The following is a 23,777-nucleotide window of genomic DNA, read 5'->3' on the forward strand; positions in this document are numbered from 1 at the left end:
GGCAAGGAGTTCCACAGGTTGAATGTGCATGGAGTGAAGAAAAAGTCGTTTTGTTTGTTTTAAACCTGCTACCTATTAATTTCATTTGGTGACCCCTAGATTTTATATTGTGGGAACAAGTAAATAACTTTTCCTTATTCACTTTCTCCTCACCACTCATGATTTTACAGACCTTTATCATATCCCCACCCCTTAGTCTCCTCTTTTCTAAGGTGAAAAGTCCAAGTCTTTTTAATTTTCTCTTCATATGGGACCCATTCCAAACCTCTAATCATTTTATTGTCCTTTTCTGAATCTTTTCCAATGACAATATATCTTTTTTAAGATGAAGGGAAGACATTGCAGACAAAACAAGGGCCACACACGATAGGAGAAGACTAAACGTATGTCACCATAATCCAGATGCTCCAGTGCCTATTTTGCTATCACTGCAACACCAAAACAGAAGCAAATTATGCACTTACTGATACAGGGTGCCTTGATTCAAAATTCATGAAAAATAATCTAGAGTGATAGAAATCTGTACTTTAATCTATTGGTTTACTATACTATTTGGTACTGTTTAAGCATCTATTTAATTTTGTGATAGATTTAGTTTTTTGACATAAAGCAAATATGAACAAAACCTATAATCTCCCACACTGAAATATTATTTTTGTGAGGTGTTTATCAGAATTGATCAGACCATGTTAAATAGAGTGTGTATAGAACAAAAACCAATAAAACTATAAATCTGTAGAAAAGGCTCTTGATATGTGAAAAATATTTCTTCTCATAAGCTAAGGGCCTGAGTGTCATCAGAGCAGTTTGTAACCATTTTGGCAAAGTTTACTTATTTAGTTCTTAAAATGGAGGAGGAAAAGTAAAAGAGAGGAAAAGAAAGTTAAATTAATCAGGATACTATACTCTGAAGCAGCCCCCCAGGCTCCTATTTTACTTGGGGAGGAAATCTGTGATATAAAATCTCTATCAATAGTTGTTAATTAACCTAGAACACAATGCTGTGAAAAGTAACTTTTGAAAATCTGTGACATGAGTACATCGCTAACAATAGCTTGTGGAACGGATATCATTTAGCAAGCCAAGAACTGTTTGGCCAGAAAATTAAGCTTTTAAAAGCAGACAATCCAGCAACTCTAAAAGACCATTCCCAGCTCGCTCCTCTTGATGATCTCCTTGATAAGGAAATGCAAATATTTTCTGACATTTATTGTGAATATCTACCTTTAAAGCAGGAGTGGGGAACCTCAGACCCAGGGGTTGAATGTGGCCCCCAGCTTGCCTAGATCTGTCCCCTGAGGCTCATGCCCTCTCCCTCCTACCCCCTCCCCCCCAGCCACTACTTATTAGTCATGGGCCATGTCGGCGAGGGTTTTGTTTTGTTTTTTTGCTTCTCCCTTGAGTGCGGACCCTCGAGTGATTTTTTCTGTGGGTGGGCAGCCCCCAACCCAACAAAAAGGTTCCTCACTAGATAAATAGTTGTTGCAAGAGACTGTCAGTGTTGTTGTCACCATACTGGTCCCAGAACATGAGAGAGAAAAGATAGGTGGGGTAGTATATTTTATTGGACCACCTTCTGAAGGTAGAAGGTTCACGAGATGTCAGATATAACAATAAGCTCTGAAACCCCTTTGATTATCAACAAACTACAGAATAGCCAAGGGCTTGGAAAACAGGACTTAGGACTGAAAGAGGAGAGACTTGTGAGCTCAGTAGAAGGAAATGGATCACAGACAGCCTGTATATGACCAAAGAGGGGTCAGAAAATGGATGTTGCATTCAGGAAGCATTAGATATTGCCATTGCTTCACTGTAATTGCACCAAGGTCAGACTATCCCACTGAAATTTGAAGAATATTCTGTTGTGAAACTACTTCTTTATTTTAATATGATTCTCTCACCCCCTTTTTCATTTGGTTTTAACAAGATTATATGATTCATAGATTGAAGCATGGCTCATTTTATGTAGGCTGCACCAGAAGAGATCAAAGTCTTTGAATTCTACAGACCTGTAGTGAAGGGAGCATCTGCCTAAAAGGCCTGGTCCAAAAAGATGCATCATAGATGGATCTGCAGTGAGTTTGACACAGGAAACTACGCATGAACCAAGTAAGGGATACAAGTAGGAGGTGGTGTCAGTGACAGAATCCTTTCCAAAATTTGGTTCCCACTGCTTCCTTCATGGTTCTCCCTTTTCCACATATACCTATTTCCTATGGCTCTGACTTTTGCCCTCACTTTCAGTCCAGGCTCTTTCTGCCGTTTCTCTTCTGCCTGTTTGTATATAGCACAGGTTCCTCATCCAGTTTCAACACTCTGTCAAAGGTGAGAGGTGGCTGCAGCTATAAGTGTGAAAGCCGTTTAACAGAATGTGAGGAAGAGAGCCACTTGTGTACCAGCATAGATACTGCCATGCTCAGAGCTCAGCACTCAGCTGCATGACAACCACTTCCTTGCTACTGGTGTACTGGGCCATTATTTTGGACTCACCCCAGCATAACTGAGCACAAAATTTGGCCTTGGGTGATTTCAAACAAAGATCAAAATGAACTTGATAGAAAAAAAAATCCTTATAGAATTCTTCTGAGGAATGTTAGCAAATCGTACCAGCCATACTTCACACACAGGGACGATGGCATTGCCAACAAGACAATGCCAGAATGAAGACTCCTCTATGCCAGTTTCTCTAACATTCATATTTAATGTGACAAGAGGATTAAGACAGTGAAATTACATTAGTTCAGCTGAAATCAGTGAGACTTTTCTCACTAAAGGGCCCAGCAAGCAGAATTAACTTAGCCAAGGCCGCACAGCAAATTACAGGCAAAACCACAACTAGAGCTATGGAATTCCTAGCTACCTGTCCCAAAGCCTGTTCACCAGCTCATGCTACCTCTTTAGCCTCTCAAGTTTGAGGTCATAATATACTCTTGTTAGATAAGACTTCCTGACCGCAGCAAATTTACAGCATCCTAAAATTCTCTTCAAATGCAATCAATCAATTCATAAGTGAATTCATCTTTCTAGTGAAATAAACAAACCTTCAAACCTCTACCAAATTTTACTTAACAATTGAAAAGACAATCTCCCTGTTATATACAACAGATGTCCACATGCCATAATCAGAATGTAGTCACTGGGACAGCTTGTTTAGTACATGTATTAAAAATAAAAATAACCCATTATCACATTTGCATGTATGTACATTGTTTTGAGGCAAGCTCTGATTAGGGTTTTTTTTTAAACTTACTAGCATTGTCAGTAGTATATGTCTGTAAGGACTGGCTTGTTTTGCAGCACAGACAATGGAATGTTCACCAAATCATGAATGTAGCTAGTATTGAGATAACCAAGACACTATTGTTTGACACAAATTCTTGAAAACAATTTTCCTTCTCTAGACAACTGAGGCGTCAGACTCATAACAATTAGTAATGGACTTGAAAAGCCATTGACAAAGCCATGGGATTTGACTCTATTCTCATTTATATGAGGTGCCAGTGAAATGATTCAATGCTTATGCTATGGGAAATAGGATCAGAATTTATACTCTGAAAAGTGAAAATGTTGATATTCTGAAAGATAAGGTGCCATAACTAATGAAAAACACAAAGATGGCATTGGGCTGAAGAGACACTGAACATGAATTAGGGAATAAAATAAAAAATAATTTCTTAGAAAGGCTCATGGCCACACATCTAAAAGAACCCAAAAGCTTTCGCTAATCCCCAGATCTACTGCAGTCAGAGCCGTAGGCTCATCTTTCTTGGATACAGACAGAGTCAGGTCATCTGACTGCTCGCAGCAGTTTTTAGTTTTTACAGACATTCCAAAAGTACCAATTTTCAAAGTTTTAGCCTTAGTCTACAGTAGGGGTGGGGAACCATTTTGAGGTCAGGGGCCATTGACCCACAGAAAAATTATTTGGGGGCTGCACACAAGTGAGAAGCAAAGTGAGAAGCCCCTGACTGAGAAGGAGAAAGACTCCCCATATTCCTCTTGCAGATCAGAGCCTAAGGGGACTCGGACTAATAGATTTGGTGTGCTCCAGCCCTGTGGGTGGGTGGCTGAAGTGCCAGCACGGGCTCCCCAATGATGAACTTTGGTGACAGGATGAACCCCTGGGCCTGAGGTTCCACACCCCTTGTCTACAGTCTTAAAAATCCTCTGTATAAAGCCACCATCATCCATGATAACACCACGAAAAAGAATATACAGTAGACTTCCAATAATCCGGAACCTATGCGACCTAGGTGGTGCCGGATTATCAAATATGCCAGACTATCAGGAGGTACTATAAACTGGTTATATATATACTGTATACATTATATACTGTATACAGGCAGTCCCCGGGTTACGTTCAAGATAGGGACTGTAGGTTTGTTCTTAAGTTGAATCTGTATGTAAGTCGGAACTGGTGTCCAGATTCAGCCGCTGCTGAAACTCATCAGTTTCAACAGCGGCTGAATCTGGATGCCAGTTCTGACTTACATACAGATTCAACTTAAGAACCCCAGGCATCCCTAAGTCAGCTGCTGCTGAAACTGATCAGCGGCTGATTCCAGGAAGCCTGGGGCAGGGGCTTCCTGTAGTCAGCCACTGGTCAGTTTCAGCAGCGGCTGACTTGGGGACGCCTGTGGTACAGCAGCTGGGGTTCTGCTGGGTTGGTCCAGTAGTGCGGCCGCTCCTCAGCGCTACTGGACCAACCCAGCAGCACCCAAGCTACTCTGCCCCAGGCGTCCTGATTCAGCCGCTGCTGAAACTGACCAGCAGTGGCTGAATCAGGACGCCTGGGGCAGAGCAGCTGGGGTGCTGCCGGGTTGGTCCAGTAGCACCCAGAGCGGCGCTACAGGACCAACCGGCAGCACCCCAGCTGCTGTACCACAGGCGTCCGGAGCAAAGCCACGGAGCACGGGGGCAGCGGGACAGCCCAGATGCGCCGTGGCTGTCCTGCTGCCCTCGGGCTCCGTGGCTTTGCTCTGCTTTGCTCCCCGTCCCCCTGGTCTACAGACCAGGGGGACGGGGAGCAAAGCAGAGCAAAGCCACGGAGCACGCGGGCAGCGGACAGCCCAGACGCGTCTGGGCTGTCCGCTGCCCGTGTGTTCCGCGGCTTTGCTTCCTCTCCCTGGTCTGCTGGAGACCAGGGAGAGGGAGGGCCCCGTTCGTAACTGCAGATCCGACATAAGTCGGAACCGCGTAACTCGGGGACTGCCTGTATAAAGTGTTCTTAAACCTTTTTATTGTACATACTGTATACAGTATACTGTAATGTTATAGGTTTTTTTAAGCCTTTTTTACCCTTTTTGCTCAGTTCAGCTGCTGCCGCTGTTACCTTGTGACTCATTATTTGCTGAAGCTCATTCACTAGGCTCTTGCCATTTTGATGCCGGCCTATGAGGAGTGCCGGACTATTGGATGCCAGACTATTGGAGTTTTACTGTACTGATATTTTTCCATATGCAGGCACTTTGAATGAGTGAAAATTCTGATTTGATTCTGACCCTGCATTAGCTGGCTGATAAACAGACATTTTCCTTTTTGCACTTCCACTTGAACAATCTGTCATATTCCTTTCCTTATTTCCTCAAAGGCTGCTCAATTCCATTTATTTTCATTAAACAGAAAGTATAAGTTTTCCTTCCACTTATTTCTATAAACACTTTATGGTACATGATCAAATTTATCGTGCAATAGTGTCTTGCCTTTAGACATTGGTAACTGATAAATAGCATCAATACTGTTCCTCACAATATCTGTCTTATTTATGGAATGCGCTCATTTGAGAATTTGTTGATGCTTCCAGTGCATCCTGATTACACTGACTAGTGAATTAATTCCAACAACATTCTTTTTAGAATCTTATCACACAAGATCAATATTCAAAAACACATATTCTATTTCCATCAGTGTCTTATGACATATGTTTCAGAGCTGTATTCTGACCATATTAAAACATTTTATGCAGTATTGTTAATCTGACTAAAGCTCAAACCTAGTATTTTCACATTCCCTACAAACTAATATGTAAAATCTTGTCATACATGCATAAACCATTTTTAAATCCATTTTCTAACAGATCCATCTATATTGACTTTTTACCTGTAAAATAAGAATCTAAAATAGGATACAAATTAGTTCATTCAAAACCAGAATATTGTGTCTGGCTGGACAATGTTCTTTGAGCCTTTTCATATCAATTTATACAATAACTTTGGTGTGGAAAAGGAACTTGCATGGTAAAAAAAAAAACGGTTCTTGGTTTGTTTTCCTTTGAAATGTGAAGATGTTGTGTCTTATAATGCAACAACGCTCCTAGCAAATTAGTTCTTGACTCTGTAAGAAAAGTTTGTGGTTGAATAGAAAAAGAACAATAAAAAAAAAGTCAAATACTTCAAAATCCTTAAGATCCACAGATGCCTTATTACCAACTACCACCTGTGGCCTTTGTTGCACAGGCAGTAGCATCCATTTATATACTCTGCAGTTCTGTATATCAAACTGTTTCCTACTAGACATATCTATTCATCATTTTAGCAAAGCCCATATTGCCCCACAGATGGACATTAGGGAAAAAAATAACTATTTAACCACTTGCTTTTTGTAAACTATTTACTGTTTAATTATTTGCTCTTATTTGCAGATCAGAATTTTAAATGACACTGTCAGGTGTGTGTGTGTGTGTGTGTGTGTGTGTGTGTGTGTGTGTGTGTGTGTGTGTGTGTGTGTGTGTGTGTGTGTGTGTGTAACGGAACAGGGTCCCTATCCTTTACTGTACACTTTTTAAGAGGCAATAAGTACATATAAAAATATTTAAAAATCCCTTAGTGTCAAATCCTTTAACTGATAGCAGAATAAATATATGCAGAGCAACATGGAAATGAAGAAGTCAATCTGTGTTAATAATATTCTTAGCAACAGGTTTAGAATCTATAATTAGGCAATAGAAGTAAACATTCAGGTACATTGGTGTACAAACAATTTGATTCTGTCAACCAACAGCAGTGATAAAAGTGGAATAATGGGACACCTCATCTAAATTCTGAGATCTCAATATTCAGAGATTCATGCATATATATAGCTGCCAGTAACAGTAAGGTTAATTATGCACAGGAATGTCTCCATATTAGGATGAAAATACAATTCCACCCAAGTCTGTATTAATCAGTCTATCAAATATAATGCATACCTAATTCAAAGTTAGATTGCCATCTCTAGCGAGGTCTGTGATATGTTATATACATCCCTGCAGAGTTAACAGATGTACAGATGTTTAAACATAAACATACATAAACACATGCGCAAGATGGAAATACCATACCAAAACAAAATTCAGTGTTCATTATTTGTAAAACCTGGGAAAAAAAACCTAAACAAACAAAATGAACAAAATAGGCCTGAACTCATAGAGATCATGCAGGGGATCAATTAAGGTGACTATATAAATAAGTGAGAAAAAAAAACCTATGAGTACTGGAGACCAATATATTCTGCATTGAAAAAGTACACACTAGCTTTCCATATGACCAGATATTCTCATATTTTTCCAAGCATTTCTATTAGAGTTTCTTTTTTCAATGAATGCAGTAGTAGAGAGTTCACTAAGCCAGCCTACTTAAGAGGAAGGAATTATAGATTTCCATTTGCTCAAAGTAACTGTTTTGGCCACTTAAATAGTTACTGCAATCCAATTCTTAATGCTATCTAGTATTACCAACGCATCCCAGCAGTCCTAGAATATATAAGCTTGGACAAGGAGAGATAGCAATGCTTAATATTTTTCAAAGAGCACTGAATATGATGTTTCAGCTCACATTGATTTTTGATAGGTATAGAGATTTGTTTAAAAGGTTGGAATGGGGCTGTTTGCATCTTCAGCATCCAATGTATTTTGCCAATCTAGCAGTAAGCTAATGTTCTGGAGCCCAGTAATAATACCTGTTTAATATCTTGTTCTGGAAGAAACACAAGGTTAGAGAACGTGAAGTATTTTTCACTTTAAACCAGCTACCCTCCCAGGTTTCTGTTGTGATAGTAAGACTAAGTTCTTTTTCCCATTTTTCTTTGAGACTGAGATTGAGAGGATAATGCAAAGTATTAAGACACTTATAAGTAATTCCTACAAAGTGACTTTTGTGTATATATTTCTTAACATGTTCTTCTAGAGGTAAAAGAGATGAAACAGACCAATAATCCCCTGCACTTCCATAAATCCTGGAGCATAGCCACTGAAGAAAGAACTGTGAAACAGGGGTTGCTGATATTTGTTACGAGTGTAATAAAAGGAGTTCCTATTACTTGCCTCAATCTCTGGATATTGTGATCTCAGAATCCAGATGAGGTTTCCTGTGTTTCCACTTTTAGCAATGCTGTTGGTTAACAGAATCAAATTTTTGGTACTCTAGCATAACAGAGTGTTTACTGCTGGTGCCTGATTACAGATTCTGTACCTATTGCTATCATCCAATATAGTATGACTAATTTTTGTTAATCACTTTTCTATTCAAATTGTCTTAAACACAGAGCTGGCCTTGATCCTGAGGAGCAGGTTACCCTATGGTGGTGTGAGAAGTAGAATGATCAGATGCTGTAATCATCTTAACACAATGATGGGATACCTGCAGTCTGCAGGACCTATGTGGCCCACCAGGGCTCCACCTATGGCCCTGAAAACTCTCTACCCCATGCACATCTTGCTCACCAGAACCCCGCCCTTCCTGTTCCTCCTCTCTCCTTCCCAGCGTTTTCAGAGACGCCGTGAATCACCTGATTCGTGCTCTTTTCCTGCTCCTCCTCCTCCCTCCCAGAGTTCAACGCCATGGATAGCTTATTCATGGCATTCCAGCTCTGGGAGGGAGAGCAAGGAATGAGGACAGTGCATGAATCATGCAATTTGTGGGCTCCAAATGTGCTGCGAGCAAGAGGAGGAGTAGGTAAGTGCCCCAGTGTGTGAGAAGTACATAGGGAAAAGTGGCTGACAGGGGGACCAAGAGGCCAGAGGTACAACGCCAGCGGGCTACAAGCTGCTGCAGCCCACTGAGGTGAAGGAGAGACACTCATGCGGCCCACCCATCATTCCTGGTTGGCCATCCCTGATCTTAATGTCTTGCAGGATGCCCCAAGTAGATGTAAATATTGGATTTTTCCTTTAAGGGTATGAGTAGCCTTTTCATATATAAAAAGAAAGGGAACCAAAGCCATAACTAATTATCTCAACCCAGGTTGGCGTAAATTCTGACCTACTAGAGGGGAATCACTTTACGAAAAGTTGCATTTGGAATGCTGATTGATAGAGATACAAATCTGTCAGGTCATTTCCAAATGCTCAGGGCTTTTTAAGGGTCTCGTGAGACAAGCAAGGTTGTTTTTCATCCCATATAAACTGCACGATCAGCCTATTTATTCAAACAAAGAACAGGGGAGCAACCTTGAAAGGCAACAGGCTAATGAGAGAAGTCATTCTTCGGAAGATACTCATTTTGGCTATTTCCTCTTCTCCTTCCATAGAGAATGGAGGACAGATTTAACACTTATTAGAAAAATGTGTTAGCTCCATTTATTAAAATTTCTGTGTCTGAGAAATCAGTGATACAATTTTTTATGCAACAGGTGCATACAATCCTTTCCTTTCTCCTCACCTCCTCCCCTTTTCTATTGAGATACAGCACCACTAGAAACTCTCATTAGATCAACCACTGGAAACATGCTCAGTCACAATTAACATTCCAGACTTAAAAAAAAAAAAGACACCAGCTACTTTACAGCGTCTTTATACTGACTTACAATTAAGATAACTGTGTTATGGCAAAAAAATGTGCTCACTGTAAGCACACTTAAATTCTTTACCTGACCACCCCTCCCCGCACAAGAGAAAAAGAAAACAAACACAAAAATCTTTAAAAAGGCAGTAAGAAATTGACAGTTTGATACCTTGGCACATCATTTCAGTTCCACTTCAGTTGCTGGCTGTGCTCTGTGGCTTAGTGAAAACCACCTTATTACATTCAGCTGCTTGCAAACATAAACTTCCTTCAAAATATCCTCATGTGTCCTGACTGCAAACCCAATTTAAAGTAACAGTAAAAGTGGCACAGAACAGTTAGGCAGGATTTTGAGTGCTCTCCATTTTAGAAATAATTCCCTTCCCAAATTTAGCCCCCTGCTTACATTTCTCAAAACTCACATCACAATCTTTTCAAGCTATCCTGAAAACACCTGACTTAGCAAGGTACTGAGCACCTCCTGAGAGGTTTCTGAGCTCAGGGGGAGTGGAGGACATTCAGAACCTCATAGAATAAGACCTTTAAACTAAACATAGGTATAGTCACAAACATCCCCTACAAAAGTTTCCCTCACATAAATCCTACTCCCAACCTCCCATTTTCCAGCAAAGCCTTCTTCCCCTCTTCCCACCCACCACTAGCCTACCACTTGTACTCCTTTCTAACAGACACCCAATTAATTCTAAGTCTCCACTCCTCTCTCACCCACATTATGATAGCTCATTAACGCTGTCCTCTTCAAACATATACCTCCCTCAGTTTCCTGCCTCACTTTCAACTGCTGTTCCCTTCTCTTGCCTTTAAAGACTGAGTCTCAGAAGGTCTGTCATGCCCTTGGCTGAACCCCTTCATCACACTCATTGCCTATTTACTGTTTGAATTTCAGGCCCAGCCTGGCATGTATACTACCTTGTACAGAGTAGGTTGTAGGTCTACTGTTAGAAGACTGAGTGTCTATCACATAGCATATGGCTACATAGCTTCCTTCCCAGCCAGATACGCAGGATATATTTTCTATAAAATCCATTAAGGTACTGCCAGAAATGGCTGTTGTGTGCTTATGCTATGTTCCACTTGGCACCAGCTAGGAACTGACCACTATAACACAATTTAGCATTCTATTACCTCTCCCTCTTTAATTTTTACATTCCCACCATTTGCAAAATTTACTTTATTATGTTATCTTTAAAATCAGTACGTTAAGGAGCTGTCAGTAATACTGGGTTTCTAATTGCACACACTGAACATGTAATAACTTATCTTACTGTCCATTAAATGCAACAAATATCTGTGGTTAATTTGGAAATTTTGAGTCTTTTTCCTGTCTGCACTTGCTCTCTACAGAGTTTCCTCTCTTGACAGAGAGTTCTATTGAACTCTCTACTGTCAATCTCAGTCATGAATTAATTGCCCAGATCATACTTTTCATACCTTTATGAAACCTGGAGTTCTTCATCTAGTCTGACACAAACATTGTCACCAGGTTATAGACCTGGCAGTTTTCTGAATGACATCTGTTATAAAAGTGTTCATAAGGTTTTTTTTGTTGTTTTATCTGATTTTGCCACTCTTCATGTTCATCCACTATGGAGACTGGAAAAAACCTAAGACAAAACAATGGTTCTGAGTTGTCTTCCACTTATGAATTGTGATGTAGTATGGAGAATATCTAGTAGCTGTTACTGGTATTGATCTGTAACTCAGAAGAGCAAGGGATGGATCTTCTTGCTCTAAGATTTTTTTGACCAAAATCATATTCCATTTGGAATAAGAAATTCTGATGTATAACTTGTGTTTCATTGTCCATCACAATTTTCAAGTTGTTCCTGCCTTTTGCTCTGCTGTTGCACAAGTTCAGATGGTTTGCTATTTTGATTGCTTTGGCTAGGATTAGATCTGTCTTTAATTGAAGTTCTTGTGAATGGTTCTTGTTTGTTAACCCAACAACCAACCCGTCTCTGACATTTTCAGGTTTTGCTGTCCCCCAAACCACAGTGTTCTGCATCTAAAAGTTTAGCATTTTCTGTTGCTTCCTGAATTTTCTGGTGAAAACATGCTCCTTCATAATCTACATTTCTCTGAGGTACAAAGTGTGCATCAAACCTAGGAAGAACCCTTTCATTATCATCGTTGTAACTGTCTTCTTTAAAGTCAAAGGATTTAAAGATATACTCTGCCTACTTCCCCATAGCACACGAGAAAGATACCTGAATATTTCCAATTTCCTGCTGAATTTTGTGGCAATATAAACTCTTGCAAAATCTGCTTTCATGCTGTCCATGTTAAAGGTCTATGGTGCACTGAAAACTAAAATATTGATGAGCTCCTGCAACCTTTGTTGCTAGCACCACCCCCACTTTTCTTTCTTGTGTTTGCTATTTTTCTTGTGTTTCTGTTTTCCTGACAGTTAGTGTCCTTGGCCTCTGTTTGTCAGAGGGTGGAGAGGGATGGCAGGAGACAAATCGCTTGATCATTGTCTTCGGTCCACCCTCTCTGGGGCACCTGGTGCTGGCCACTGTCGGCAGACAGGATACTGGACTAGAAGGACCTTTGGTCTGACCCAGTACGGCCATTCTTATGTTCTTATGTTATATCTTTTGATAAGCATGTGTAGGCTCCGGGTATCAGTATCTTTCATTGATTATCTTAGATGACTCCCTGCTGAGCATACTGGCTGTTGTGGATCACATTCTTAGGCACCCATCTTTCCCCACTCATTGTAGGGAGAATGTACGCCCTAACTCAGATTTTGTGGATTGTGTTATTGTTGCCCTGTGATTTTTCTAAAAGTTAAGTATTGCATGACTCAATGTTTCAACACCTGAGTTTGTTCCTTTGTAGAAGATCTGGGTCTAAATGAATATTTTCTTGTTTTTACATAAAATCAGCTCAATCCTACAGCCATTTCTCAGATCAAGATTTAAACAGAGAAAGGACTTTAGGATAGGGAAATATCAAAAAAGATTTCTATAACAGAATATTAAATAACAAAAATACATAGCGTTGGCAATACATTACAGTGGTGACACAAATTTTGCACAGCCAGAACATTAAAACTTCTGGATGACATGAGAGTACAGAGTTTCATTTTTTTTTCTATCCCTTGCATTATACTTTGAGGTTTATTTTAAGAAATTAAGGTTTTTGAGTATAACTTCCTTTACCTTCTTATCCTAAAGCCAGATTCCTTCCTTTAAAAGGTTACAGAGAACATGTATAGTTTATTCTTAGGATCAGTTCCAGACTCATGGATGACTCAGTGTTTATACAGTGGACTGGAACATGAACATCTCTTGTGGAACATTATAAAAGTACAATATTTACACTTTTGAGACATTCTAGTCTATTGGGAAATGGATATTTCTGCTACTTCTTAAAATATTTTACCATTTGACTTCTAACCACTATATACTTTTTATAAAAGAAACTGTATTTCTGCTATAACTTAATTCCATTGTAATCTTCTGTCTCCCCCCCCCAAAAAACAATCTAACAAACAACAAGAACAAAAAGCAGACTTATTTTTTAACAGATGTGGCTTTTGTGTGGTTCATGCCTAAAAATGATTTTTTTCTTACAAGCTTGAAAAAAATCCCTGCAGCTGTTTGTAAGGATTGAGCTAGTAGAGAAATGCATTTTTAACTGTTAAATATATTCACAAAAAAATGAAGTTTTAAACTTGATTTTGGTATAGTGCAGTCCTGACTGAGGATTATTACATTAACTTAGATAATGGGGAATGATATAAGTACAAATAAAATGTAATTTACAGCTAATATTTTACTAAACTATGCAAATTAAGCATGAAATCAGTAGAGCTACAGCAGAAATAATTGCTGCATATGCAGAACTGCTAAAGTGAAAATGAAATGTTTTTGCTATTTACATTTTAAATGTGTTAGATTTGTTATGAACTTTGGTCCTGACTCTATTCTGAGATGTCAGTGGGTTGAACTCAGAGTTTTCAAAGATCTCTGACATCACACACAACAAGATGCAAAATTGGGGCCAAAAGGGTACATCTGCACTTGCTCCGTAGTTCGAACTAGGGATACAGATGTAGGCGACAGAAATTGCTAATAAAGCAGGAATTTAAATATCCCGTGCTTCATTAGCGTGATCTTGCCGGTGTGTTATCTGCTTAACAGCTGTTTCGAAAGTGAAAGTGCGTGCCGGGACGCGTTAGTTCGAACCAAACCCCTTGGTTCGAACTAACGTTCGTTCTCTATTGCTCTATTGAAGTCAAGTGGAGAACTTGCTCCTCAATTTTGAAAATCCATTCCTTGAGCATATTTATATAAACATATCATGAACTGCTGGACACTTAAGTTTATAAATGAATTAATGATGTAATTTTTGCTCTTGCATACATGCAAATATAGGCCTGAAGAGCCTCAAAGAGCAAGTTCTACAAGATCAAACCATTGTACTCCCACTGAAATGAACAAAAACCGCCTCCCATCAACTTCAAAGGGATAAAAAAACCCAGATTCACTGTCTAATTACCCCACACACTAATTTTTCATAAATAGCCATCAGTTATGAAAGAGATAAAATTTCTTGATCCTAACCCTATGTATTCTGTAGCTGATTTTAACAAATCATTCTTCCGACTAACACCACCACAAACAAGATTATAAGTAACATTTATTTCCATGCTGGCTTGCTTTTCTCTTTTCCATCGGGCAAGAATTTGGTATCAACTTCCTTTCTGGTGATATAGAAAACAGCATGGATTCATATTATCTCCTTCTTCAATGCACACAATTTAGGGAAACAGCATGTATTAATTACTATGGATTAGAAGGATAAGACTTACAAATGGGCAGAAAAATCATTCTATATGTGCTATTTTTAAAAGTTATCTAAATAGCATATTACTGTTATACTGGGAGATGTTAATGGTTGCTATCCGTCACAGACCCCAATAAAGCTGATGGGTGTTACTAAACACTCTTCATTCAGACTAACTGGCAGAAAAAAATAAAATGCCCTTTGCGTGCTGACAGCCGAAACTATAAAAGCCACCATCCAAAGCCTCAGCATCATGATAAGGTTAAGTAGATGCTAAACGACTTGGGCTGAGGGTTATGGCTATGTGCAGGAAGGCAGACAACAACTAGAAAGCCAAGGGAAAGTAAGAAGAAAGCAAGAAAAACAGTGGTAAGCATTGTCCTGGAAAGAGAAAGGATTCCTTTTGGCATATTGTGTTTAGGAAAGGGCAGACTTGGATTTCTGAACAGGGAAACTATCTCCTTTTGTTTGTTCCTATGGTATTCAGGGAAACTGGACTTTGTGTTCATTCTTCGTAAATAAATACTAATGCACCAAAGAAATACTTGGCTTGAATAATAAACTTCTCTACCTAATGGAAACAACCCGTCCAGCCTCCAAACATTGACCAACCACTAGACAAAATAGTGTTTAAAAGGGAAAATATTACCTAAAGAAAAAGTTTGGAATATGGTAGAGTGAGATGCCTTTCATATCTTCATCGTGGAGATTTAAAGTAAATTTTCCTTCATTAAAAAGATAAAGATTGCTACAGCTTAAAACACAATGTTCTGCATGTTTCACTAAAAATAAAAAATCCTGAAAAACTAGAGTTTTACTTGTGTTGAGCTTGAGATAAAAATGGGAAATGAATTTGATATTTGGTCAAATATATTATCTCATGTTAGAAATTAGAAACATATAAAAATATCTGCAAGAATGCTAAATATCAACTTTTAAAGAAAAGTATATTTTAAATGTTTTTATCACCATTAATAAGAATGAATATTCAGTGAACACAATAATAGGCTGAAAAAAGTAGCTCAGGAATAGTATGAGAAAACTATTCTCAATTTCTGTCTCAGACAATTTGCCTTCAAATTAAAGCTGGGTAGAATGTGCATCCAAATTAATCTTGACAATCTTCCTGAAAAACTGTTAAATCTCAAAGCTTAAGAGCTTAACATGTATATCGCCTCTGTTTTGAAAAAAGAACAAAAACACCCTAACTTCAAAACTGATTTTACATTCATCTACTTTTGTAATCCCCTGTAATACTAAAAAGGCAACATTTAACATCTGGATTAATGATTTTAGAAACATTTTCAGTATGGGACAACAAAGTTAAATATTTTGTTTTCTATATCTTGTGAAAAGATGGTAACATACCATACATGGGATTTACTTGAGATAAATTCTCATGAGGCATATTGAAATAAAGAGATGAATGATACAGTGTTTGTAGAAAGAAAAGACAGAAATATGAGAAATGAAAAGGTTGAGACACATTGTAGATGTCTATACTATAGAAAGACTTGAAATTCAGAAAATTAATTTCCAAAAGAAGTGTGTTATTGAGTAATTTGAGAGTTGGTAGTTAGAGCTACCCACATACCAAATCACAAAGAGAACAAATGAAGTGTGTGTTAAGGGTGGGGTGTGTGTAAAATGACCTGCTGGCTAGTCTTGCAGGTTGTTCTAGGGAAACTGTCAACTCCCAGTATATTCACAGTTCCCTCTTACTGCTACATATTTTTTTCCTCTACTCGGAAGTTATTCAGCCCATTTCATTGCTTTCTTAGTAACAATCAAAGATGACTAAGGGAGAGATTTTCAAAAACACAAATGGCAGGTAAATGCCTTACTACCAGTGACTTTCAGAAGTTAGATGCCTAGCACCCTTCTGTGTCTCTGAAAATCTCTCCTCTTCCACCATGAGTTTAATTACATTATCAACTGTATCAGTCCCTGTCCTTTGGAACAATCCCACCTCAAGTTACTGTGAAAATGAGATACTCTGAACAAACTGCCAAATTCCTTCAACCTTTGCACTGTGACAGCTATCCCTATTTGTCTTAAGACATACTGAACTCTTTCTGCTCCAAGTATGGGTCTTTGTCATTCTGTGTGCCACCTTAATTCCTCCCCCTCCCCCCCACACATTATAACACTGTCTTTAACTACATAAATATATATTATTGTCTCCCACAGGACCCCCTCTTCTTCTGGAATCCTGTCGTCAGAGGCATGTAGATAAGACACATAGGAAAAGTCAAATGAAGCCGCGATTTAAATGACCGCGGTTTCATTTAAATTTACATGGCTGCTGCGCTGAGCCGACACACAGCTGATCAGCTGTGTGTCTGCTCAGCGCGCTAGTCTGGACGCTCCCCTGTCGACATCAAAGCCCTTTGTCGGCAGCCCCATTATTCCTCGTGGGATGAGGTTTACCGGGGCTGCCGACAAAGGGCTTTGATGTCGACAGGGGAGCGTCCAGAGTAGCGTGTTGAGCGGACACACAACTAATCAGCTGTGTGTCGGCTCAGCGCAGCAGCCATGTAAATTTAAATGAAGCCGCGATCATTTAATTCACGGCTTCATTTGACTTTGCCAAAACAACAGATCTACATACATCTGACGACAGAGGCATGTAGTTTAGACGTACCCCTAATTAGAATTTTCCAGAATCAATTCAGCTCGCCCCTATGCACATTGTATTTTGGAAACAAATGGTAAATTCATTTTGTTTGATTTTATACTCATATACTTTTTAAAAAATAAGTAAAATGTAGGTCAGAAACAAAGTAAACTAACCACATAAAACTGTATAACACTAAATATTAGTGATCTCAATGTTAAAAAGCCCTATTCAGTCACAGTATCAAGTAGTATAGATATTGGTAGATATATGTAAAAATGGCTATTCAGCTGAGATATTATTTAGTATTTATTGCACTAATGTTTATTGTTTGCAATACGTATCAAAATATGCTTTAAAATAAAAGGGTCTTTAGAGCTATTACTATCATTTGGCAATACCTTGTAAATAAATTTAATAATAAATTCACTGAAATAATCATGATTACTTCTGAAAGCACTATAAAATTTATTTATTTTTGGAAAAGGCCAAATCCAAGAGTCCCTATTCACTCAAAAATACGGGGAGAAAAGAAATGGTGATTCCACCATGTATTTATTCAGCACCTCAGTCATAGCATCCACTCTCTCGCCAGATCCTTTTATGTGACTCACAGTGACAGGAACCAGGACTGGAAGGAAATGCTTCAGTAGCACTAAAGTCTAATGGGTAAGGTTAGTATTTGGGAATAACATGTGATGAAATATTTAGTGATTTAGTTGTGGCCTGTCATCTCATGCCAATCTTCAATGGTATTTTCTGGAAAAAAGAACTTCAGGGTTTGGTCTTTCAAAACTTATTTTATTAACATAAGGCTAGCTTTATTTTTCATTGTCATAATATACTTATTTATTGGTGCATGATGCATTACTAAAGTAAAGCAGATTTATGATGCTTTGAGAGATGGCTACCAGAACGGAGTCAAATTTATTAAGATTTAATTCAGGTTTGAAAGATAGGACATCACTTTATAACTCCATTTTCTTAGTCAATTGACCCATATCCCATAGAAACCTATATAATAAACCTTAGTTTCACTTGCCTTTGTCTCTGTTTGACAAAGGAATAAAAATGCACTTTAAATTGGACAATTTCCTAAATAGCATGTAAACTAGATTTTTTTCTACTGAGAAGTTATAATTCATATCTTTGATTCATATTTTTTATAATGAGGTAGCTTTGAAGGATTCATAACTGTGCAGTCTTTTAAAATGCAAACTGTGGTTTGATGCAATTATGCTGTGGTCCTTTTTGCAAATGATTCTGCAAACTAATAACTTACAATTGGAAGAAATGAATGGTAATGAGACTACATTTAGCAGTGTTCCTCCTTTCTTCTGTAGGATATGGCTTACAGGTGGTTTAACAACAAATTAGAAGAGATGAGAAGAGGAGACAATCAACACACTGCACTCACCAAAAGCTGTAAGTGAGGACAGGAGTTTTAATGTATTTTTCAAAAAGTAAACAAGTGCCATACCTTTTTAAAAATTCCATATACTCAGTATGCTTGATGAGGCCTGTCCTCATCATTATTGTTTGAAAACATTGCCGATCAATAGCCCAAAGTTTCACATTTACGAGAGCTGGAAAAAACAAGACAAGGGGAAAAATTTAATTAGCAAATCTCAAATGTGAAAAACCTTTTGTGAACTGCAGAGGAAATTAATTATTCATGAGAATACGGAAATCACTCGTTTTTAGAAACATAAACTATTAACATAAAATAATCTACTGGGCAATGGACTGAACATGCACAATCCAAAAATAGATCTAATTTTACTCAAAGATCTCATCAGGGTGTAAGGGATTTTTGGAAAATGCCTTAGAAACAACTGTGCCATCAGAAAGTGTTGGAGCAAATGCAAATAGTAAGTTTTTACAGTGTATGGTGAAAGAAAGGAACAAAAAATATCCGTTCTATTAATCAGTACAATAAGTGATTCAAATACACTATTACTGACATCATGTTGTTTGAGAAATGTTTTAGACTTATCCATGGTTTAGAGGAAGCAAAGCGAAGTAGGATTTGATCCTACTGCAATCATATAAATGGTAAAATTTCCATTGGCCCCAAAAGTTTTTCAAGAACTCTGTCCTACTGTATCTTGATTTTGGAACACTTTTAAAAGGGGAACTGGTTTAAAGAGGAATTTCCCTCAACTACTGTTTCACTGTCTATTACAAATTCCTGTATTTCTCAGTCACGGTTTATTAAAACATATCATATACTTTATTGCCAATCTACAAAAAGGGAAATAAGGAAAATCTGGGGAAATACAGGACAATCAGCTTCATTTCAGTACCCGGAAAGATAACAGAGTAAATAATTAAGTAATCAATGTGTAAACACCTAGAAGGTAATAAGGGTGATAAGTAAGAATCAGCAGGGATTTGTCTAGAACAAATCATGTTAAATCAGTCTAATAGCTTTTCGTGACAAGGTAAGAAGCCTTGTGGGTGCAGGAGGGTAGAGTGGAGGGTATGGTATATTTAGACCATAAGAAGTTTTTTGATACTATCTCACAAAACTTTCTCATAAATGAACTAGAAAAAAGCAACATAGATGAAGCTACTATAAAGTGGGTGTAAAACCATTAGTAAGCAGTATTTATCACAGGTTTTCCTGTTCAAGACAGAAGGGTATATTGAGGGGGTCCCAGAGGGATCATTTCTGGGTCTGGATTTGTTCAATATTTTCATAAATAATGTATATAATAGCATAGAGAGTACACTTCTAAAGTTTGTGGGCAACACCAACGTGGGAGGGTTTGCAAGTGCTTTGGAAGATAGCATTAAAACTTAAAAAGATCTGGAGAAACTGGAAAAATTGTCTGAAATAAATAGGGTAGCATTCAATAAGGACAAATCCTAAGTACTTCATTTGGGAAAGAACAATCTGTTGCACACACACAAAATGGGAAAGGACTGTATAGAAATTATAACACATAGTGGAAGCCAGATGTCACAGTGGATCAGCAAGCTAAATGTCAGTAAATACTCTTCACACAAAAATCAAACATAATTCTGGGCTATATTAATAGGAGTGCTTTAAGCAAGACATGAGATGTAATTCTTCCTCTCTATTCTGCGCTGATTAGGCCTCAAGTGAAGTATTCTGTCTAGTTCTGGGTGCTACATTTCAAGGACCATGAACAAATTAAGGAAAGTCCAGAGACGAGGAATAACTATGATGAAAGGTTTAGAAAGCATGAACAATGAGAGAATTTTTTTTAAAAAAAAAATGGGTTCGTTTTGTCTGCAGAAGTGAAGTACATAAAAGGTTGTTAGGAGGATCGGTGGTTGGACTCAATGACCTCCTGCAGTCTCTTCTAATCCTATGATTCTATGATTCCAAAGAGGACAGAAGTAAATAGTTGTCGTTAGCCTTTAAGAATAGAACAAGAACAATTGGCTAAGGGCTGCTTTGGCTGTACATGAATAAAAAACTTCCTGCCAGAGTGATCAAGCACAGGAATAAATTGCCTTTGGAGATTGTGGAATCTCCATCATTTACTAACCTGGTCTTAAACATTTCCAAACACCTGTTAAAGGTGATCTACATAATGCTTAGTCCTGCCATTAGTGCAGGGGGCTGAACTAGATCAATTCCCTTCTAGTTCTATGATTCTATATTAATTTAAAAGGAAGCAGGTAATCTGTGATCAGAAACAGAACTAAAGTCTCCATATAAAGGATAGGGTCATCATGAGGGAGAAAAGATATATTATGAATATAAACTGTCATTTAAAAAGTTAACCAGTTAAATACTATGTTTAACCACTGAGCAGCCCCCTTCCTGAGGAGCAACACGATGGGCCTGGCTGGGCCAGAGCAGATGGGCCCTGACTACCTGGAGCAGCTTCCTACCCAGAGCGTGACAAAAAGGGGGTGCTGCTCTGGTTTGAACAGGCCCACCCTGCCAGCTGCTCTGGCCAGGCCAGCCGAGCCCACCACATTGTGCCCTCTGCTCCAGGCCTGCTCACTGCAGGTTGATGATTACTGGGTAAGAAGTTATCCTATTACCCCTTTACATCTTTAGATTGAATGAGTCTTCAAAATCAAAATCTGCCACCACGCAGAATGTGCCTTCACCGTAATTATATGGTTACTTCAGGATGTCACTTCCATATCTTAACATTTTGGATTTCTTTAAAAAATAAGCTTCTCTCTGAATTTCCTTGGTTAATAATGCTTGGATTAGGAGATAATTATAATAACTTTGTAATATATTTTATGTATTCAATCATAATTTCACATTTATGTACTTTTTGTCTTGGAGTTTCAAAATAAGTTCCCATATACTCTAAATTTCCTATGTCATGTCATCAGTAGTGGCTGATCCATCACATTATGTCTGCAAAGGGAACAATAAATTGAAACTACTGGTAACAAATGAAATGGTGGGACTTTGCTTTGATTCAAACTACAACTATCCTCAATTTACATGATCTTACTTACAGACAAGCCCACTCTAATGAATAGTTAGTGTGCAACAGCAAGCTCCCCAGAGGCAGTTAACAGGCAGCAGGCCAATGCCTCATGGAATGACATCCCAGCTTCATGCATTCATTCAATCTAAATGTTCGTGAGGGTAAGCCCTTCATTCTTGGCAGATCAGAGTTGGTATCACAATTTCCAGTAGATTGCTGTTTTTCAACAATGTACAACTATTACAAAAATCACTCTTTTTGAACAAGTAGTACATTTGTGCATCATCTGATTATTTAGATCCTGAAATTCCTTCATACGTTAATAAGCAATGAATATTTAAATGTTCATTGAATCTGTAGTGATGAACACTCTTCCATTAGGAAGTAAAACCAATACTTTAAAAATACACTTGAATATCCTGTTTTTAGAGGACTTCCATGTTTATTTTATTAAAATATCTGCTATGTTCATAGTGTGATCATTTTGTTAGTCATTTGTGATGATGTCCTAATCAATATGAATCACATTAACTTCTTACAAAGGTTAAATACAAATTCTGTTATCTCTATGATGAAGCCACTGTTTAGATGTAAGTGTTTGACATGTAACTAATGGAGTGGGTCCCCCTTTTAACCAGATGTGGCACTGCTGGTGAGTTCTACCTTTCCTTCCCTCAGCTGGGTGCCAGCCAACCTACCTGCACAGATCAGGAACGTGAGAAGCCAAAAGAAACTAGGAATAAAAAGATATAGGTCTCCTTTAATGAAGTCCCATGCAAGGAGCACATGTAATAACAAATCTAAGGCCCTTACCTTGGGAACCAGGTGGTCTCCAAAAGTAAAAGTCTAAAACACAGTATGCCTGGCCAGGTTAACCTTCCAACGCTGGAAAGAAACCACCTCCCACCCTCGAGCTATTTAAGTCTAGTTCTGGCTGAATTATTACACTAAGAATAGAATGTAGCCATAGGCTGTGGGATAGATTGGCCACTCCAATGTATGCCTGACAAAGACCCGAGGCACATACTCAGGAGTGGCTATCCCATCCTGCTACTTGAACCATTTTTAGCATGCAAGTTTGATCAGAAGGAGTTATCTCCTTGTGCTAGCAATAACACCTTCAGCTCAAACTATAGATATACTTAAGAGTCACGAAGGAAAGAGCAAGGAAAAAATATACAATGGTGGTGTTAACTAAAAATATGAACTGATAATTGGCTATGCAAGTGTCTGTCTAAATTAATGTCCTGATAAACTTCTTTATTCAAACAATGACATGCATATGAAGAGAAATGTGATATTTATAACTGTTTTCTGACAACATTTTCTTAAAATTTTTGCCAATCTCAGCACTCTCAGTAGATAAAGAATCACAGGATTTAGGATTTGCCTACACAGGGAAACAGCCCAGAATGACTCTTGGGATGTCCTAAATCACAAAAAAGGGACAGTTAGAGGATGTTTATGCTGTAAGTGGAAGTGTGCTTCTAAGCTTTGACAGACACTTCTGCTCCAAAAATATCACTAAAAATAGCAGTATTGCGAGCAGTATAACAGGCTAGTACATGGTGGAGGCAGGGGGTGGCAAGGTGGGAGGGAAAATCAGGTTTGTACTCAGATGACTAGTCCAATCCAACACAGCTGTGCCGTCCTCAGCTAGACTTATTTTTAGCATCCTAGATTGAGCAGAGCTAGTGCATATCTGTCTATCTGAGCTGGGATGCACACTCCCAGCTGCAGTGTAGGCAAAGCCTTTATGCAAAATTAAAGCATCCACATGGGGAACAAGTGTAGAATACCTATTGCACTTTAAATTCACACCCTTGTTTATTTTATAATAGCTTCCCAATGCAAACAACCCCCTACTGATATTAAACAGCTGTAATATTTTAGAATAAGCTAAATTCCTAGGCTGCTCATACAGTACTTACAATCTCCTATCTATTCAAGTTTTCATTTGCTTAGTGAAGCCTTTCAGTTTTTTCAAGGATCACTGAGTAACTCAATCACAAATAAATCACTACACTAGCTGAATACTTTATTGGAACTGAAATTTTCTCATTGCCTGGGAAAGTATATTGGGTTCATGCTTTTAGACTACTGACACCCACAAGTCCCTTTGTGGATCATCTGTCAGCAACTCTGGCCATGCCT

The 23,777-nt window shown here is 38.4% G+C and overlaps 1 protein-coding gene across 2 annotated transcripts in view; it reads right to left on the reverse strand.

Moving 5' to 3' along the window:
* The window catches only part of PRKG1 (protein kinase cGMP-dependent 1), a 935,506-nt gene that overhangs the window by 322,861 nt on the left and 588,868 nt on the right, over window positions 1-23,777 (reverse strand). For both annotated transcript variants that reach the window (XM_075935047.2, XM_075935046.2), the window contains exon 4: window positions 18,671-18,776. In XM_075935047.2, the coding sequence (XP_075791162.1) occupies window positions 18,671-18,776 (106 nt within the window). The remainder of the gene's footprint in view (window positions 1-18,670; window positions 18,777-23,777) is intronic.

The sequence above is a fragment of the Pelodiscus sinensis genome, chromosome 8 (genome assembly GCF_052426305.1).
Source record: "Pelodiscus sinensis isolate ZL-2025 chromosome 8, ASM5242630v1, whole genome shotgun sequence".
Lineage (NCBI taxonomy): Eukaryota > Metazoa > Chordata > Testudines > Trionychidae > Pelodiscus > Pelodiscus sinensis.